Source organism: Herpailurus yagouaroundi, unplaced genomic scaffold, assembly GCF_014898765.1.
Source record: "Herpailurus yagouaroundi ecotype Mexico unplaced genomic scaffold, PumYag 141, whole genome shotgun sequence".
Taxonomy (NCBI): Eukaryota; Metazoa; Chordata; class Mammalia; order Carnivora; family Felidae; genus Herpailurus; species Herpailurus yagouaroundi.
The window spans coordinates 232005-253657 of NW_024412396.1; the positions used below are offsets into that span (position 1 = coordinate 232005).

The 21653-nt window shown below is 36.5% G+C and overlaps 2 protein-coding genes across 2 annotated transcripts; one reads left to right on the forward strand and one right to left on the reverse strand.

Annotated features, from left to right (window-relative positions):
- Nucleotides 1-487: 487 nt before the first annotated feature.
- Nucleotides 488-1426, reverse strand: LOC121031358 (olfactory receptor 11H6-like). The gene has a single exon (XM_040476467.1). The coding sequence runs from the start codon at nt 1424-1426 to the stop codon at nt 488-490; it is 939 nt and encodes a 312-aa protein (XP_040332401.1).
- A 16618-nt stretch (nt 1427-18044) lies between these two features.
- Nucleotides 18045-18986, forward strand: LOC121031359 (olfactory receptor 11H6-like). Its single transcript, XM_040476468.1, has one exon. It carries the CDS (start codon nt 18045-18047, stop codon nt 18984-18986), a length of 942 nt encoding a protein of 313 aa, XP_040332402.1.
- Nucleotides 18987-21653: the final 2667 nt, after the last annotated feature.

The following is a 21653-nucleotide window of genomic DNA, read 5'->3' on the forward strand; positions in this document are numbered from 1 at the left end:
TGTTTTTTTCTTTATATAAATATGATTATCATTTCACAGTTTGACAAAAGAAACTGCTGAAGCTCTTACTTGACAATGATAGCTAATGATAATAAATTTGGATATAATTGTTATTAATAATAATATATTATCATATCATATAATATTTATTGAGAGCCAGGCACTATTTTAAATGATTCCATATAGTAAGTCATTTAATCTCAAACATTCTATAATATAGATATGATTATTAAGGTCATCTCCAGTTAAAATTGGAAAAACAGATAACTCAAATAACAGATACTCAAATAACAATTTGAGTAACTTGACCATAGTCATTCAATCAATACAGAATGCAGACAAGCTTGGAATTTTAAGGAATTCTCATGTGGACACATTCTAGATCTAGCTCCTTTTCCTACTTTTAAGTATAATTTTTCTATATTCTTTATAACAGAACTCAAAAGGAATCTATTGCACTATGCCATCTCCCATTCAGGAATTATTTCTAAACTTTACACATAACTTTCCTCAGGACAACTTTCATCTCCTTATTCCTGAGGCTGTAGATCAGAGGGTTTAAAAGTGGAGTTGCAATTGAGTATAACATGGTCAAGAACTTCTGCATACCAGGCTGATTGGCTGCCCCTGGGCTTACATACATCACCATGACTGAGCCATAAAATAGGGACACCACTATCAGGTGGGAGGCACACGTGGAGAAGGCTTTTTTCCTACCTGAACCTTTGGGAACCTGAACCACAGCTCGAAGGACCAGTGTGTAGGACACAAGGATATAGAACAAAGTGATGAATGTTATCACAGCACTGAAAATGCTACAAGTCAGAGTTGTCTTGGGGACAGGTAAACATGATATGGCCAGCATTGCCCCAAGATCACACAGGTAGTGGTCAAGGACATTTGAACCACAAAATGGAACTTGGGAGATAAGTATGGCTGGGGTCACCAACCAGAGAAAGCCACCCACCCAGCAAGCAGACACAAGGGTTCCACAGACTTTCCCAGTCATTATGGTAGAATAGTGCAGTGGGTGGCAGATGGCAACATACCTATCTAATGCCATGAGGGCCAGAAAGAAGAGTTCTGTAGCACAAAGAGAGAGGAAGATGTAGAACTGTAAGATGCAGCCATTATAAGAGATGGTCTTGGTCTTGGATAGGAAGTTGAGCAACATGTTGGGTACACTGGAACTGATGTAGCAGATCTCCAGGAAAGAGAAGTTGGCCAATAAAGTATACATAGGGGTGTGGAGTTGCTGGTTCCACCACACAGCACAGATAATAGCACTGTTGCCCAACAAGGTCAAGATGTAGATGACAGAGAACAAAACAAAAAGGAGAAGTTCTATTTCTTGACTACACGAGAAACCCAGGAGGCTGAATTCATGAATGACAGCAGTGACATTATTGTTAGGCAAAACATACATTTCTTTCCAACCTAGAATGTGCACAGATGTAATCAGAACTGCATAATAAGAATCTCCTATTTTACTCAGCCCTCCATACCTCAACTTCTCATCAGAACCAGGCAGTATTTTAAGTAGAGAAAAACTGGAATATTAATATTTAGTCAACATGAAGAATTTGTATCAAAATAGCTCTGTTATAAGACAAATAGAAAAAACACCACTGGTAATATTACTTTATTTTTTTTATTTTTTTTTAATTTATTTTTTCAATATATGAAATTTATTGTCAAATTGGTTTCCATACAACACCCAGTGCTCATCCCAAAAGGTGCCCTCCTCAATACCCATCACCCACCCTCTCCTCCCTCCCACCCCCCATCAACCCTCAGTTTGCTCTCAGTTCTCAACAGTCTCTTATGCTTTGGCTCTCTCCCACTCTAACCTCTTTTTTTTTTTTTCCTTCCCCTCCCCCATGGGTTTCTGTTAAGTTTCTCAAGATCCACATAAGAGTGAAACCATGTGGTATCTGTTTTTCTCTGTATGGCTTATTTCACTTAGCCACACTCTCCAGTTCCATCCACGTTGCTACAAAAGGCCATATTTCATTCTTTCTCATTGCCACGTAGTATTCCATTGTGTATATAAACCACAATTTCTTTATCCATTCATCAGTTGATGGACATTTAGGCTCTTTCCACAATTTGGCTATTGTTGAGAGTGCTGCTATAAACATTGGGGTACAAGTGCCCCTATGCATCAGTACTCCTGTATCCCTTGGGTAAATTCCTAGCAGTGTTGTTACTTTAAATATTACTTTACTTTAAATGTTTTCTCTAGAGCTTTTTCTTCCAATTTTAGCCTGTACACTTCAACTGCTCACTTTATTTAACTCAAGTATAGCTAATAAGCTTTAGGAAGGAATTTATGCCCTCAAACTGCACTGAAATATTTTATTGCCAACATATCATTTCAATCAACATCACAAGATCCATAAATTCTCCCTATTTATCTACATTATTATAGAAGCTTGGTACATCACAATGAAAATACACATCCATAAATGAATACATTAATTCATTAATTACTTTCCATTAAAGACTTGCATCCCCAGATGATTCTAGTGTGACAAAAACAATGCTCGGCTTTTGAGAACTACTATTTTACCATATGGGTGCCAGAGAAGTTTGAATTCAGGGAAGATTGTTTTAGAAGATTTGAATGGAGAGCAATGAAAGTAAAATATAGAGCTTAGACTAGTGACTTAGAAGCACAGTATGTAAGATAAAGGAGGGTTCAGGGGCGCCTGGGTGGCGCAGTCGGTTGAGCGTCCGACTTCAGCCAGGTCACGATTTCGCGGTCTGTGAGTTCGAGCCCCGCGTCAGGCTCTGGGCTGATGGCTCAGAGCCTGGAGCCTGTTTCCGATTCTGTGTCTCCCTCTCTCTGCCCCTCCCCCGTTCATGCTCTGTCTCTCTCTGTCCCCCAAAAAATAAATAAACGTTGAAAAAAAAATAAAAAAAAAAGAGGGTTCATAAATAACTGAATGATAATTCAGCAATTCCCAGTCTAACTTAGGAATGTATCATGTACTTTAAAAACAATTAAATTAATTTATTTTAATTTGATTCAAATTATCCAATGTGGAATCCCTTTTATTCATGTTAGCTATATAGTATTTCAGTCCCTTTGTAAAATTTGCCAGTTTACTATTTTTCAAAATGATATCACATACTTTACTTTTTAGTTGAAACAGGTTTTCCGCCCATTTTTATTTTCTATGTATTTTATATCATTTTCCCTCAATTTTCATTTTAAATATATAGAGCTTAGTGAAAAAACAAAAAGCTTGACACCTTAATGTTTTCTAAGTAGAAAGTCAAAGTGTTTAAGAATGAGGTGTCATGCAAACTGGTGCAGCTGCTCTAGAAAACAGTGGGGAGGTTCCTCAAAAAATTAAAAATAGAACTGCTCTATGACCCAGCAATAGCACTGCTAGGAATTTACCCAAGGGGAGAGAGGAAAGTGAGTGATGGCCATTGAGGAGGGCACTTGTTGGGATGAACACTGGGTGTTGTATGGAAACCAATTTGACAATAAATTATATTTTTTAAAAAATTAGCTAAACTTAAAAAAAAATAATGAGGTGTCAGTTTTACCATAATTAGAAATGGGTTTTTTTTTTAGTTTTAAAGGAAAATAAAGAGTCAGAATTCAGAAAGACTTAACTGAAATCCTAGCCCTTTTTAATATAAGATTTATGACCTGCAACAAGTGACTTTCTCTTTCTCTGAGTTTCAATTTCTTTATCTGCAAAATCAGGGTAATAGCACCTACTGTTAACAAAATATAATCATGTCCATGAAGCACCTAACACAGTGCTTACCATAAAGTAAATGTTCAGTGTGGAAGGGCTCATTTTATTGCCATTTTATTTATTTATTACCATAAGCAAAATATGAGCTGGTTCTTCCTAAAAAGTATTTGTTTGAACCTAAAAAGAAAAATAATATTCAGCTTTCATACACATTCTTCTCCTTTTGCATATTCAATCTTAGGAATGATATGAGATTAATGCACTTCCATGCCACTAACATTTGAAAACATGTTCTAAAATTGCATTTGGACCTCAGAATAAATCTCTCGATAAAAACATTATACCTTCATTACAGAATGGCCCAAAGAAGCCCAATTTGATCATTGCAATCACTTTAATTACTCCTTACTTCTTGAATTGAGCCCCTTTTGACATTATTCTATACAATTTTCCTTTCTCTGATTCCAACTTGTTGGCTTATATTCTGCTTTCAGTCCCTTTCACACAGCACTTCAACTACAGATTTTGTTACAGATTTTCGTGGGTTTCCCGAAATGAACGATTATTAGGAAAATTCTTCTTGGGGGGAAAAATCCATTTTAATTAAACTTATGAGTCCAGGCACAACTCTCTCCTCTACTGACTTACATACGTGAAAGCTGGGAGGGCAGAAGTGAAATTGTGTCCCTAGGTCTGGACTGATAAAACTTTTTTTTTTTTATCCAGAGAAAAACTTCAAGATTTTAGAAATATTCAATAGTTTCCTGTGTCAAAGGGTAATAAATCAAAGAGACAAGACTTGAACCCAGGTTTGTATGATCCCAAAGTCCATGATCAATATAACCCAAATAGATTGCTAGGTAAAGAAGCACAGAGAGAGTGATCAAATAGTAATGTCAGGAGGTCTGTCCCCTCCTCTGCCTGCTACAGGATACTGCATCGCCTGTGGTCTCCCCTCTCACTCTGACCTAAGACGAATAGGAACTAGTAACATGGAACACCCTCCCACCACCCTGTGCCATCTCAGCATCTTTTTCAGCATCCACCTGGATGAGCATGTTTTAAGCAAAGCAAACAATAAACAGGACAGAACACTATATAATACAAAAGACCCTGATCACTGAGGTGATTGTGATTATAAGAAAAAAACAGCAAGGTGATTTGGAGAGAGTGGGAAGCAATTTGGACTGATTGTGGAGAAAGTTACCATATTGAAAGCTCTGTTACAAGGTAGATAATTATATGATCAGAGGAGATAATAAAATTATGAGACCTGTCAAAGAAGGCTGAGTTTTTCATAATACAAATGACTAAAACTTGGTTTAGAAATTTTTAAGAGGCAATAAGACCCTTAAGCTTGAAACATGTGAAAAATTTCACCAGGATTTGTTTTCTTGTATGTGAGGAATTTTACAGAGAGTAATGTTCATTTTCACAGGAATTCTATCAAAGAGAAAACTCACGGTGCCCATCCCATCTGGCCACTTTGCATAGGTGATATATCATCTGGTGAAATTCTCAATTAAGTGGCTTCCTAAAGACATCTATCTATTCATTCATTTAGCACATATATATTAGTCATCCATTGTGTGGAAGATAAAATAAAATAGGGATTCATTAACACTCACTCTAGTGAGATATGTCTAACCTCCAGTGAAATCCAAGGGTCCCACCTGCAGGAGAAAGTATCAGTTTCTAGCATTCAACTACTTCTGGCTCTGACAGGATTATTATTTAAGGAAAGGATATCTCTTTGTCTCTCCTCACTTCAGTTTGTTTGCTTTATCCTGAGGACCCACCCAAAAGGAACACCGGGAGATGTCCTAATTGCCCTCTAGGGCACAATTTTTTTTTTTTTTTTTTTTTTTTTTTTTTTTTGTGGGTCAGGAGAAGGAGGCAACTTGGATGCACAATCTCTGACTTGCTGGAAGTATATACCTGCTGTCTTCTTAGACTTCTTGAGGAACATTTAGAACCTAAAAACTTCACTCTATCCACTAAGAACCACTGAGTCAGATAAGAACAGATACAATTTGGTCATATCAATTTCCTCTTACACTCACAAAATGGCATTTTAAATTATTATCACAACAGATAAGACACAAAGACATAAGCAATATATTCCATAGCAGGTGCCCCTCCTTTCTTCCTTTTCTTGACCTTTTGGTGACTCAACTGCTTGTCGATTTTCAGAGTGAAATAAATGATACCATAGCTATTTCCAGTATTTTAGTCTTTGTGATAAAGATTGATGTCTAAGACACTAATGAAAGAAATTAAAGCAGATACACGTAAATGGAAAGATATTCTAAATTCATGGATTAGAAGTATTAATATTGTTAAAATGTCCATACTACCCAAAGCAATCTACAAATTCAATAAGATTCCTATCAAAATTCCAATCATATTTTTCACAGACTGAGGAAAAACAATCATAAAACTTATATGGAACCACAGAAATGGGAGACTGAGTGGCCCAGTCAGTTAGGTGTTCAACTGCAGGTCAGGTCATGATCTCACAGTATGAGGGTCTGAGTTCCATCAGGCTCTGAGCTGTCAGCACAGAGCCTGCTTCCTATCATCTGTCTGTCTCTGTCTCTGTCTCTCTCTCTCTCTCTCTGTCTCTCTCTCAAAAATAAACATTAAGAAAAAAATTTTTAATTATTAAAAAAATAAAACACAGAAGACTCCAAAGCAATCTTGAGAAATAAAAACAAATCTAGAGGTATCAAAATCTTCTTATATCAAACGAATTTACAAAACTATAGTAATAACGATAGTATGGTATTGCCACAAAAACAGGTGCATAGACCAATGGAACGACTCAGGAGCCCAGAAATGAACCCATGCGTTTATGGTTAACTGTATTTGACAAGGGGGCCAAGAATACTCATTGGAGAAAAGACAGTCTCTTCAATAAATAGTGCGGGGAAAACTGGATATTCACATATAAAAGAATGAAATTAGACCTCTATCTTATACAACTCACAAAAATTAACTTGAAATGAGTTAAAGACGTAACTGTAAGATCTGAAACCATAAAATTCCTTAAAAAAATAAAGAAGCCCTTTGACATATATCTTGGCAATGACTTTTTTAATAAACACACAAAGCACAAGCAACAAAACAAAAAACCAACAAGTGGGACTATATCAAATAAAAAGTCTTCTTCACAGTAAAAGAAATAACCAACATAATGAAAAGACAAACTATAGAATGAGAAAAAAATGTTCGCAAACCATGTATCTGATAAGTGGTTAATATGCAATATATATAAAGAATTTATACAACTCCACAGCAAAATAAATAAATAAATAAATAAATAAATAAATAAAAGTAACAGACCAGGATAGAGATTTTTTCCAAAGAAGGCATACAGATTAATTAAAAAAAAAAAAAAGAAGACATACAGAAGGCCAACAGACACATAAAAAGATGCTCAACATTACTCATCATTAGGAAAATGCAGATCTGAACTACAATGGGATAGATATCACCTCACACCTGTCAGGATGCCTATCATCAAAAAGGCAAGAGATAGCAAATCCTGGCAAGGATTTGGAGAAAAGGGAACCTTTGAGCATGGTTAATGTGACTGTATATTGGTACAGCCAGTGTGGAAAACAGTATGGAGGTTCCACAAAAAATTAAAAATAGAACTATCATATGATTCAGCAATTCCACTTCTGGGAATATAGCTGAAGGAAACAAAAACACTATATTGAAGAGATAACTGCACAACCCTGTTCAAAGCAGCATTATTTACAATAGCCAAAACATAGAAACAACCTAAGTGTCCATCATTGGATAAATGGATAAAGTAGTTGTGGCATATATATACAATGGAGTATTACTCAACTATTTAAAAGCAGGGAACCCTGCCATTTGCAACAGAATGGATGGGCTTTGAGGGCATTATGCTAAGTGAAATAAGTCAGATAAAGACAAATACTGCATAATCTTACTTATAGGTACAATCTTAAAAAAAAAAATCAGAATATGTGATCAGATTTGTGATTATCAGAGGCAGGGAATAGGTGAAGAGGAAATTGGATAAAGGTGGTCAAAACGTACAAATTTCCAGTTAAAAGATAAATAGTAGGGATGAAATGTACAATATAATAACTATAGTTAACACTGTCCTATAATATATATAAAAGTTGTTAAGAGAGTAAATCCTAAGAGTTCACATAGCAAGAGAATTTTTTTCTTATTTTTGTATCTATATGAGATGATGGATGGTAACTAAACTTACTGTGGTAATCATTTCACAATATATGTAAATCAAATCATTATGCTGTATATCATAATTTTATACAGTGTTGTATGTTAATTATATCTCAATAAAACTGGATAAAAATGACAAAATTAGAAGCCAAAAAAAATGCAACTATAAAAATGAGACATGAATGTTTTTCTTCAATCAATATAGAGATAATTTTTTTAATACCATCCATATCCAATAAGGATTCCAGAAGATGGCATCCTCATCAACACATCTTTTGAGAATATATTTTGGAAGGTGATTTGGCAATATGTGTTGTGAGCATTAAATTATATAAATCCTTTTTTAAAATGTATTTCTTTTGAGAAAGAAAGTGCACAAGCACACATGGCAAGGGAGTAGGGGAAGGGCAGAGAGCGTGGAGCCCTACACAGGGCTGAACCCACAAACCAAACCCTGAGATCATGACCTGAGCCAAAAGCAAGACTCAGACACTTAAACACTGAGACACCCAGGCACCCCAAATTATATATATCTTTTAAAAACTATATATATAATTTTGACATAATTTTCTTTGAAACAATCTATTCCAGGGAAATATTCTAAAACTCTAAGCAAACATTAAAACCCAAAGATTTTTATTGCATTATTTTAAGATTGGAAAATTCAAAATAGCCTGAATACACTCGGGAAATGTTATAAAAATAACACTCACTATTATGTAGCATTTAAGAGTTTTAATTACATTTTTAAAATGCTTATATAAGCAGGATACTAATTATAAATGCTATATGACCTCATATGTATAAAGAAAAAAATTTAGAACAAAACAGAGCAAATATGCCAAATTTTTATCTGAATTTATGTCTACTTGATAAAATTATTAGTAATTTTATAGCTCTTTAAACTCTTCTGAATCTTCCAAATTTTTATTTAAACACATATTACTTTAGTAGTCAGAATTTTTTAAAATTGCAACAGAGTGTTGCAAAGATTAAATAAAATTACATTTTTATAAGATTTTGTCACATTGCCTGGCATGAAATGAGTTATCAGTAAGCATTGTTTTCCTTCCCTCCCAAGTGATGATGAAGGGTAAATAGGTTAGTATTTAAAAACTCAGGCTCTGTTCTCAGAGACAACTAAATTCAGATATTGGCATTCCCATTTATTAGGTGAAAAACCTTGAACAAATTAATTAACCTAAACTTTAATGACTTTACTGTAAAATAAAAACAATGGCAACATTTAACATGTTGGATTCTTATGGGAGTTAAATGAACTTATTCAAAAAAGTTACTCATTTTACTGCCTTGCACAAAGGAAGCTTTCAATAAATATCAACTGCTAATATTTGATGGCAAAGGAAATGGGAAGGTACAGGCTTGGATTGACTTTTGGATTCAGGTAATGAATTTAAAAATGAATAATCGAAATAGGTGTCCCTTTAATCTGAGAAAGAGGCTCAGAACTGCATGTCAAATGGACAGTGCAAACAGATGGAGTAGACTCACTGGTCCAATATGAGAAAAGGAATATCAGACGTTTGGAAAAAGAATCATCAAAACATGGGTCCTTGGGGTAATGTTCATCCAGCTGAGGGAATCTCAGCAAAGAATCCCTTTAGGGAAGCTGGCTTTGGCCCAGCAATAGTTTCACGGAACAAGTGGAGAAGCCAAGTTTTCATTCTCATCACTGATGGGAGGGGAAAAATACTCATTTTTTCCAACTTCAAAAAAAAAATTTCCCCAAATGCACTAAAATTGAAAGCTCAAGGGATAGCACTCAGATCCAGGTTAAGGCTTATCTGCAGACTCTGTTTCCTATTCTCAATCAGTTCTTGAATCAATTCCTTCAACAAAGGGCTGGTGCCTATACTGCATGATTGGGGGACAGAGAAAAATATGTGTTATATTTTGAGTGTGGAAATCTGAGTTTGAGAAACTACATTTCTAGTTGAATATGAAACCATTACTTTCAAAAGTTGTCAACTGGAAAGGCAAAAGAAAAATAAAAGATAATTATATTGCCTTCATTTACTCTGTTCTACTATCATCACAGTATTTGTGACCTTATTCTAAACGACAGCATTCTCCATAAAGTTTATTGAAGAAAAGTAAAACCCAGAATGGAAACTAATATCAACTTCCTTTCTGTTGCTTTTAGGGAAGAAAAGTAGACTGAAGATAAGATATGACTCTTTCTAATGAGAGAGAAGTAACAGTACAAATCCTCTCCAGAAGCTGAAGGTTATCATTTCTCACAATGTTGCACTCAATTTTTTTAATTTAACTTCTTATCCCTGCCCTAGGTTTATGAAATGATATAGGTGACCCAAAAGTAAAATGTAACCTCAGGATGCCCTGTTGGGAACCTTCCCTTTCTCCTCAACCCTGGCACAGTAGCTGACCTGAGAGGCTTTAAACCCAAGCAGCAAGTGAAGGGGAGACGACATCCTACATGGTAAGTCAAACATGACACAAATTGTGGACTCCCTAGCACATTTCAGGAATAACAAAGGTCATAAAAAGTGCTCAGAGAAGGTAGAAGGTCCAGAAGAGTAAGTACCTTCAAAAACAATATTTTATAATAATTATCTTTCAGATTATAAAGTGATACATATTACTCATAAAAAGTTAAGAAATATAGATATGTATAAAGGAAAACAATTATGTAACCTATCATTTGACCTTGAAAAAGTTACCACTATTAAGTTTTATTTCTTCACAGAATTTTTCTATTCCTTTGTATTTTTTACTTTCTTTACACAAATGTATATAAAGAACTACATAAACCCTTGCTATACAAAGAACTCTGGAAAGAACTTTATAAACCTTTACTACTCAAAGAACCAGCATTACCCTATTGCTTTTTTAAAACCTCTTTTTCATTTGTGTATAGTTGATACTAGTTACCTCATGTTACATTAGTTACACAATGTTACATTAGTCTCAGGTATACAGCATAGTGATTCAAATTCTCCACATTAAAAATTTAGAATCTCAAGCCACATCTTTTCCGTTTGAGTCAGAGTCTGTATTTTAACATGAGCCCCAGAAATTTTTAGGCACTGCTACAATGAACTTACTTATTAGTAATTTTTTCCACATCCCTGATTTTTATTTAATAGGCACGTAGGTTTTTAAAGCTCTAGCGCTTCCAAATTGCCTGTCAGAAAAAAAATTTACAAGTTTATATTCCCTCCACAAGTTCTTCTGAATGTCATTGCATTGCACCTTCACCAACACTGGTATCATGGTTATTCACCTACGCTAATGTGAAAAGCAAAAGAAAAATGATCTTTTTCAGCTTAAATTACCAGCCTTCATCTAGAATGGTGGGAAGTTAACTTCTACAACTTACACTGAAATTTCATTTTCACTTCTTTAAATGTCCCTTTTATTGAAAAAAATATTTCTAATTTTTAAGACATTTCACCATGCAGGAATATAAAGACACTTCCCAAAACAGCCCTTGCATAGAAAATTATACAAGAATTTAGTAGGCGCTTAGTAAAATTTTGTTGTGTTATTGAAATCATTTAGGTTAGGGATCAGCTATAAAGTCAAAAGAAGTTTAGAAAATAAGCTTGATGGGCGCCTGGGTGGCGCAGTCGGTTAAGCGTCCGACTTCAGCCAGGTCACGATCTCGCGGTCCGGGAGTTCGAGCCCCGCGTCGGGCTCTGGGCTGATGGCTCAGAGCCTGGAGCCTGTTTCCGATTCTGTGTCTCCCTCTCTCTCTGCCCCTCGCCCGTTCATGCTCTGTCTCTCTCTGTCCCAAAAATAAGTAAACGTTGAAAAAAAAAAAAAAAAGAAAAGAAGCTTGAAAGGCCTGTACCGTAGCACATAAATGTTCGATAAGTAGTAGCAAAGTAACGGCGAATAGAAAATGAACTAAAGTTCGTGATGGACAGCAGTCAAGAAGTTGATTCTGTTATTTAAAAATATTTTACTATAAAAATGAAAAACAAAAATATTTTACTGAAAATGGTATGAAGTACTATTATTTACTTATACAAGTAAATAACTATAAGAAGACGGGTAGTATTACAGCCAGTTCTTAAATTTTCCAGAGTCAGAAATCCCAAGTCATGCTGTCATCTTAGAAGTAACTCTATGGAAAAGAAAAATAAAGTAATCAATGGAGTGAGAGAAAGAAAGAGACAGAAACGACTACAGAGAGACCGGTAAAATAAAGTGATTATAAAGAAAGCATGGGTTTCTCTGAGGAACTGAGTGAGCTTTTCACTGCATTAAGATCTCAATGAGAACACAACTTCCAACACAAGCTGATAGCACCGTAATGAGAGGGTCTCCTTGCTTGCAAGGTTTACGAGATTTAAAAAAAAAAAAAAAAAAAAAAAAAAAAAGCCTGGGCCATCTCCTGTCCTCTGGAGAAAGGCATGGCACCCATCAATCTAAATTAAATTAAAATATGGTCAGCTCCAAAAAATGATCTTCTTTCCAAAGAATGGAGAACACATGTATAGGAGAGAATTGACAGGAAAATTAAGTGAAACAGCACTCAGTCACTATTAATAAGCTTAATTTCTCAGACCTAGACAAATTATACCCCAGGATGCAGAAAGAATTTACAGGTGTGATTTCAAAACCACTATTACTGTATTTAGAAGATTCTGGAGAATGAAAGAAAAATTCTAAACAACTGAAAGTGAATGAGGGTACCAGTTTAAAGTCTAAAATTTGTGAAATCTTGCCATTTGCAACTATGTAGATGGAACTAGAGGGTATTATGCAAAGCAAAATTAGTCAGAGAAAGACAAATATATGACTTCACTCATATGAGGACTTTAAGATGCAAAACAGATGAACATAAGGGAAGGGAAGCAAAAATAATATAAAAACAAGGAGGGGGACAAAACATGAAACTCTTAAATATGGAGAATAAACAGAGGGTTACTGGAGGGGTTTTGGGAGGGGGGATGGGCTAAATGAGCAAGGGGCATTAAGGAATCTACTCCTGAAATCATTGTTGCACTACATGCTAACTTGGATGTAAATTTAAAAAAAAAATAAAATAAAATAAAAAAACAAAAACAAAAACAAAAAAGTCTAAACTTTCCTTCTAAAAACTTTTCATAAACCATCCAATTATATATGCCAGAATGTCTTCCAGAGATACAATGTCATTTTCACCACCTTTGTACTATTTATCTATTTTTAGCTTAGCCATCTATCAACAATTGTTGATAATAGATGTTAAGCTAGAAAAAGTTTTAAGTAAAAAAAGGACTTTCTCATGTTGTATATAATATTTTAATCAGACATAGGTGAAACAAAAGAAATTTTATCAAATTCTAGGCAATAAAAATAGAAAGAAAGCTAGTATTTGATAGTCTTAAGATCTTAATTGACTGAAACACTTAGTGAAATTCAGTAATTAACCTCCCTTGCTTAGAAAACTCAATGACACAAGCATCACATGGGGCCAATCTGGCTTTAAAGAAGTTCTTGTGAATGAACTCTAAGGACTTTGGTAAAATGAAAATTCAATAAAAGTCTAAAATATAAAATTACTGCCCAAAAAAGCTAACGTCAACCTAAGTCTGCATGAGTCTAGAACAAAAGAGATCATAGCACACTGTGCTCTGTGTCAGTCACACAGCACAAAGGACACTCTGTTTGGTTTCAGTAAGATCATATCTTCTGAAAGGCATGAACAATCAAAAGGCAGCGAGGATGGTGAGCACCCTAGAAATTACGTCAAATTTAAAGAAACCAAGAGTGCTTAGTATAGAGAAGATTCAAAGAAGACATGAGTCCCTTCCTCAGATATTCTAAATACTGCTGTGTAGACTTATTCTGAGCATCAGCATAATGTAATGAAAGAATACAATCTGCCCAGCACCACCACTTACTGTCTTCTTGTGGCCCAGTTACTACTTCTGTAGTTGTTGAAAGACCAAGAAGGATAATGCATGGTCAAAATCTTAACAGAGTGTGTGTGTATGATGGGCACATAATGTTAACCCTCCTTCCCTGAGGCAGAAGTGAGACCAAGATGGCACATCAAGATGGGAACGTGACTCAGGAACATAAGAGAGAACAAGGAAGTTTATTACAATCTCTAAAACTGAAAGCTGTTCTGCAGTTCATTGAGCTATTTGTCATGGATTATTCCAACAGAAGCTAGATGACCAACCAGCAAGAAAGCAGAAGAAAGGGGTTCTTACTGCTGGTAGGAAGAGAGACTAGAGAATCCCTAAAGTCTCTCCCACTCCAAGATTCAGTAAATTCAGATCAATAAGAAAATGTGACTTTGTAAATCACTTTAAAACCCATGATGTCTCTGAGGCCAGTGAATATGAGCAATACGTTATTCCAAGAAACAGAAGGCCAGACTTGACAGTTTATTTGCTCCAGAGTACAAGGAACAGAATCCAGCTATTCACTTAAGTGAGTCCTTGGACATAGCACATTGAATCAGTTGTCCTTTATGCTGCAAAGATAACTGGGAAACAGAGACTCAGGCAGGCACTGGTAGAAACAGGGTAACATTATCTAATTGGTGAAAAAAGTTTAAATAATAAAAGTAGTAATAAGTCAAAAGCTGCAACAAATAGAATTATAACACCCCAAACTGCAAAGAAACATGCCTGTAGGTCCCTTAGATGCCTCCTCAGTCTATTGTTGCTTAATATCATCTCTTTAAAAAACAAAACAAAACAAACTTCCATTACTTCTTTAAGATAATCATTTATCTTAATTTTGTATAGATGGATGAGAGTTGTCCTGCCTCTTCACTGTAGAGAAGTTGAACACTGCATATCAGAAAAGTCAGGTAAGAGTAAAATAACTACCACACTCAGTATAGTATTTGTGTGTCTGAACTTAATACAAAAAACAAAAAAGAAAAAAAAATGAGCTAGCCATGTAAAAAATGAAAAATAAAAGGAAAAAAAACCCCACAATTCCACCTAGGTGGTATAATTTAAGGGATGCTTGGGAGATGCCACCCCTCTTCCCTCTGATGATGTGATGATGTCTATAGCATCAACAGTTGCTCATTTTATTAATCTGATACACTTTTTTCCCTGGGATGAGTGCCATTTTAGACACATCTACTCTGAAGATCCTCTTACGTGGTGAGGAAATAGCAAAATAAGAGCTAGAAAGCAAAGACTTGTGTCCTGACCCTGTCACTTACTGCTTTGGAATTTCCGGCATTTGATCTCTGATTCTTTATGTCCTCATACATGAAATGGAAGCAATAACCCTTGCTATGGCTCCCCTATAGAGTAATTAAGAAAGCCCTCCAAAAAACCCATAAGGGTTACATCTAACCCTTATGGCAGACATAAGGGTTAACTTGTTCAAACAAATTTCTTTCAAGCCACCCTCCCAAAGAGTAAATTGCCTCCTGTGAAGTTCCATGGAAATGAAGCATCAATTGCCCAGTGCTTAATGCAATGACTTTCTCCTTCACATGGCTGAGGGGGAGAATCCTCTGTTAACTTGTCATAGCCTAGAGCTGCAACTGCAAAGTTTGAATGGACTTCAGCCCCCAATCACACCAGGAGAAATGCTGGCAGCCCTCTCCCCCAGCCCCAAAACCTGATTCTAGAAATAGGACCAGAACCAAATTTTCTTCATGTTGATGTTATATACTGGCCCTAATCACATCAGGGGAGGGGTTAGCACTTCCCTAATGACACAGCTAAAAAACAAAACCCTCAGGCCTTAAAAGTTCAGGTGCCTTCTTAAAACGTAATATCCTAGATTTCTGTGTGCCACTGTGCTTATAATGAGCAAAACAAGGGGACTGCAGGCCTGTGACTGATGCTGGGTCTGCAAGTTTCTCCCAATAAATGCTGCTCCACTGTATCTGGTGTGTGTGCCAGCTGGTCATGTGCCCTTGTGTACATAATGTGGAAAAGGAAAACTGCTAAAGTCTTCACAGACACTGAGGTTCAGTTTATGCATGAGTTTATTGGATTTTTCCCCAAAGAACTGGTGTTGCCAAGAAAAGGTAAATAGAGCATTTGAGTTCTGAGCTTCTAAAATGGGAAAGGAGGAAAAAGGCAAAACAGAGATGATATACCCATATTCCAAACTTCTTCTGGGTTCAACTTAGGCTTAGGTCAAGGCTGAAATTTAGATAAGCTTCTCTCTGCCCCCCTGTATCAAAGAGAGAGAGAGAGAGAGAGAGAGAGAGAGAGAGAGAGAGAGCGCGCCAGGCTTGCAGGGCTGAATAAACCACAAAACTAAAGAATGCCAGAGGGAGAAAGGTTCTATCAAAACCCTGATTTCCATGTCTGACTATTTTGAAATAGTATTTGTTGTTGCTCTTCTGTTGTGATCATTTGAATAAAGGTTGTTGCTTATTTCCCAGGAAATCCCACAAAGGAGCCAGGCATGGGTAGGAGCAGTGGGGGAAGAGATCACACAGGAAGTTTTGTGGCTTCAAAAGTAGGTGGCTTTAATACAAACTACAGTGTAGCCATCAGGAAAATGATCCTATTGTTTATGGTTGCAGTGGTAACCTTACCAAGGAAGACAGTCTATTAAGAAAAAGATGAGAGCTCTGATATGTTTGATAGGCAAAAAAGGGTCTTCAAGGGTGCTTTATAGGTATGTTTGATAGGCAAAAAAGGGTGCTTATAGGGGCACCTGGGTGGCTTAGTGGGTTAAGTGTCCAACTCTTGGTTTCAGCCCAGGTCATGATCTCCCAGGAGCCTGCTTAGGATTCTCTCTCCCTCTCTCTCTGCCCCTCCCCCACCCATGGTGTCTCTGTCTCTCTCAAAATAAATAAACTTAAAAAAAAAGAGGCTTATAAGGGAGTTTCATTCAGTGTACTCTGAAACGACTGAGAAGCACTTTCTTTTTCATACACACATACGTGTGTACATGCACACGAAAACACACAACATGGACTATGCCTGTCACATGGCTAAAATTCCACAGGAAAACACATTCTTTTGCATTTTAAAATCAATTTAATTTATATGGAAACCAATTTGACAATAAATTTCATATATTGAAAAAAAGAAAAAAATAAAGTAGATCTTTAAGTCAAAAAAAATAAAAAAATAAAAAATAAAACACAAAAAAAATTTTTTAAATAAAATAAATAAATAAATAAAATCAATTTAATTTATAAGGTTAACAAAGGAGTGTAATGTTTAGCATAACAAGCCCTGAACAGTTTACCAAAGTTTATATTTCTGTAGCACTGTATAATTTTAAACTGCTTTTGCATACATTATTCTATGCAATTTTCATGCCATCCTTACTGTGGAGGTATGACTGTTCATAATTTACAGAGAAAGAAACATAGTCTCAAAGGTCAAATTCTTGCCTGAGGAAATGCTCCTCAGGAAGTGGCAGAGCCCAGAACTGTCATGTCTCCAGAGCTTGTGCTCTGACACACACCAGTGGATCCCAAACCCAGGTGGAGCCCAGGAATCTACACCTTTCAAAGGCTCCCCCATATGTTGCTAATAATATCAGAGTCTGGAGCCCTTGTACCACAGCATCCTACAGATAGAGAAGAGACACTAATAATGGCCTATAAATGGTTACTTAGTGTGCTAAAATGCAACTTGTTTAAAGTCACTCTGGTTATTTTCATACCTGGCTTCAAAGCCTCATGTTCTCTCCTTTATATCACTTATCTGATCTTACTGTTTTGTTTGGTAAAACTGTCAATTCTAATTTTTTTTTTTTATGGATGAATTGCCAATGTCAATGTTTATATCTCAATTTAGCTTCAGCCAGCCACCTATGTATATTGTCTAGACCAATGTTCTCCAAAGTTGGCTGCACCGGACAACTCAATGAGAGATGCAGAAAGGAAATACCTGACTTTCTACTTTTATTTTAAGAAAACTTTTTTCAAAATATTTACCAATATTTACTATATTGATTGACAGTGGGCTGTATATAGTTTAAAAGTGAAGAGTCATATATAGAAAAGTATACTCAACAAGTATATTGTTGAAGTGCCCAATCAAAAATAGGAACTCCTGGTCTAGGTCTCCCCTATGATCAGGAAAATGTGTTCTCTCCTGGGGAGGAATCAGGAGGCATGACTCCTTTTGTAATGGAACTTCTGCTGCAATCCTCACAGGATAGAAGGAAATGACTTCGGAGGCCAGAAATATTTCTCACACTGTGAGTGAGTTCATCCTCTTGGGCTTTCCTTGCCGTTGGGAAATGCAGATCCTCCTCTTTTCCATATTCTTTATGACTTACATCATGACGCTCCTTGGAAACATGGCCATTGTGTGTGTGGTGCACTGGGACCGCTGGCTCCACACCCCCATGTATATTCTGCTGGCCAACTTCTCCTTCCTGGAAATCTGCTATGTCAACTCTGATGTGCCCAACATGCTGGCCAACTTCCTCTCCCAGACCAAAACCATCTCCTTTGCTTGGTGCCTCCTCCAGTTGTACTTCTTCTTCTCACTAGGCACAACTGAATGCTTATTTCTGTCCATCATGGCCTATGACCGGTTCCTGGCAATCTGTCACCCCCTGCATTACCCCACCATCATGACTGTGAAGTTCTGTTGCAGCCTGGTCATCTTTTGCTGGGTCTATGGTTTTCTCTGGTTTCTGATCCCAGTGATACTTGTTACCCAGCTACCATTTTGTGGCCCAAACGTGATTGATGACTTCCTGTGTGACCTGGGTCCTCTGCTGGACTTGGCTTCAACCTGTGTCCCAATCCCAGGGACTATTCTCATATGTGGCACCATGAGCTCACTCCTCATCTTTGCCACCTTTTTCTACATTACTGGCTCCTATACCCTGGTGCTGAGGGCTGTAGTGCAGGTGCCCTCAGTTGCTGGCCGGAAGAAGGCCTTTTCTACGTGCTCCTCACATCTGGCTGTTGTGTTTCTATTCTATGGCTCTGTCATGATGACATATGTGAGCCCGGGGTCAGGACAAGCAGAGGGAATGCAGAAGTTCACAACTCTATTCTACTCAGTTCTGACCCCTTTTTTTAACCCCATGATCTACAGCCTCCGGAATAAAGAAATGAAGGATGCCTTGAAGAAAGTTCTAGGAGGTTTCTAAAATTGGTCTGTGATGTTAGTATGTTATTCCTGGATGAGTTCCAACCGTGAGCCTCCTGACAGTGAATAGTTGAGAACTGGCCAACAACCAGTGAACATTTTGAAGAAGTCATTTCAAAATTCTAAATACCAGGTCATCAATGGAACCTTTCCCCAGGTGGAATTAACTGCCTCTTCCATAGCACGTTGTGTGTACTTCTACTGCACATGTCATTCATTTATTTCTTGTGTGATAGTTAGCTGTTCACAAATCTGTCCTACATGCCTCCCCATCCTTAACAGATTGTCAATTTTTTTTAAGTTTATTTATTTTGAGAGAGATAGAGAGTATGAGCATGAGAAAAAGAGGGGCAGAGAGAGAGGGAGAGAGAAAATCCCAACCAGGATCCATGCTGTCAGCCCAGAGCCCAATTTGGGGCTCAATCCCATGAACCATGAGATCATGAGCTGAGCCAAAATCAAGAGTGGGATGCTTAACCAACTGAGCGACCCAGGTGCCCCTAAACTGTCAAATTTTAAGAACAGGGACTATGCTTTTTAATTTCTGTAATTCCAGAACTCAATATCATGTCTAGCACAAAAATGTCAATAATGTCAATTTAAATAAAACAAATATATTTGTTCATATTTCCTCACTAGATTCTATCATCCTGGCAAGTCAGGACAATATCTAAAGAAATTATGCAAAGTCCCTAACAATCCAAATTTTCATCCTATGGACAAAATGGAAAAACTTCCAGAAAACGTGAAATCCATCTAAAGTGGTTGGACCAATCATTAAATGATAATCAAATCAATGGAAAATCTCACCAAGATGAAAGTTATTGTCTTAAGCAATTACCTGCTTCCTTCCCTTCATCAAGCTCTTTGTCTAAGTATGCAGCTGCTTTATTTCATTTTCTTTATTACATTTTCTTATTAACCATGCTTTCACTCCTTTGAAAATGTATTATACAACCCTTACCACTGACAATGTGGATTGGGGACTGTTAGCTGGGCATCACTGGGGAGCTTCTTGGAAGGTAGGATTTCAGGGCCTAGCTCAGCCCTATAAAGTAGAATCTGCATTTTATCCTCATGGGTTATTACATACGTTAAAGTTGGCAAACCAGTGCTTTACAACAGTTTCTCTGTTGCCTCACTGTAATCACAACCACATGCAGTCCTATTGACACCTACCTCCACCCAAGCAGTGGTTCTCAACTGAGTGACTCATGATGGGGGTGCAGGTGGTACAGGTATTCTGAAAAGCCCCCCAGGAAATTGTAATACACAAAAAGCTCTGGGAACCACTGCATTCCAATCCAGGGACTTCTAAACTCCACAATAACACATAACGAGACTACATCCACATTCCTTTTCTTTTCAAAAGCCACCCTGGTGCAAATCAACCAAACTGATTATTAGATAGCAATACGACATGTTATAACACAAGTATAATAATCATTGTTTTGCCCCCAAAAATTTTATATTCAAGTTAGGTAAGTCTCTTTTGAATATTTTTACCTGGGGATATATGTATATTGGGATATATGTATATTAAATGGGATATATGTATATTAAAAAGAATAGCGAATATGAAAACCCATCCTGGCATCGTACTAGCCTTTGGAGTAATGCTGATTAGCAATATTTCTTTCCTGTCCTCAGAAAGACCACAACCCAGCAAAGGAAATAAATTTTTCTAACTTTTTTTGTTTTGGTTTATAATAGTTTGATTGAAATACAGTTTACATACCATAAAAATTCACCCTTTTAAAAAGGGACAATTCAGTGCTCTTAGTTTATTCACATAGCTGTGCAACAATCACCACTAACAAATTTTACAATATTTTCATAACCTCAAAAAGAAATCCCATACCCATTAGCAGTCATTCCCTACTTCCCTCTCCATCAGCCCCTGGAAACCACTAATCTACTTTATGTTCCTATGGATATTGCCTATTCTGGGCATTTCAGAAAAATGGACCATGCACTATGTGGCCTTTTGTAGCTAGCTTCTTTCACTTAGCATAATGTTCATCCATGAATAACTCATCCATATTATAGCTTGCTATGAGTACTTTATTCCTTTTTATTGTCAAATAATATTACATTGTATGGATATACCAAATTTTGTGTATGCATTCATCAAATGATGAACATTTAAGCTGTTCCTACTTTTTTGCTAATATGAATAATGATGTTATGAACATTCATGTACACATTTTTGTCTGAATATATATTTCTCCTGGACATATACTAGTTTGCATAGGCTGCCATGACAAAATACCACAGGCTGGGTGGTTTAAACAATATAAATTTATTTTATCACAGTTCTAGAGACTGAGAGTCTAAGATCAAGGCACCAGAAGAGTTGGAATCTGATGAAGCCTCTCTCCTAGGCTTGCAGACAACCACCTTCTCACTGTATCTTCACATGGCCTTTTCTCTATACATGAACAGAGGTGAGGGTGGTCCTGCTATCTCTTCCTGTTCTTATATGTGCTGCAGTCATCAAATTAAGGTCCCCCCCCATGACTTGATTTAACCTTAATTACCTCCTTAAAGGTCCTGTCTACAAACACAGTTGCATGAATTTTAGAAGTTTAATGAATTTTAGAAAGACACAATTCAGTCCATAACAATACCTGCGTAAAATTGCTAGATCATGTAGTAAATTTTTTGA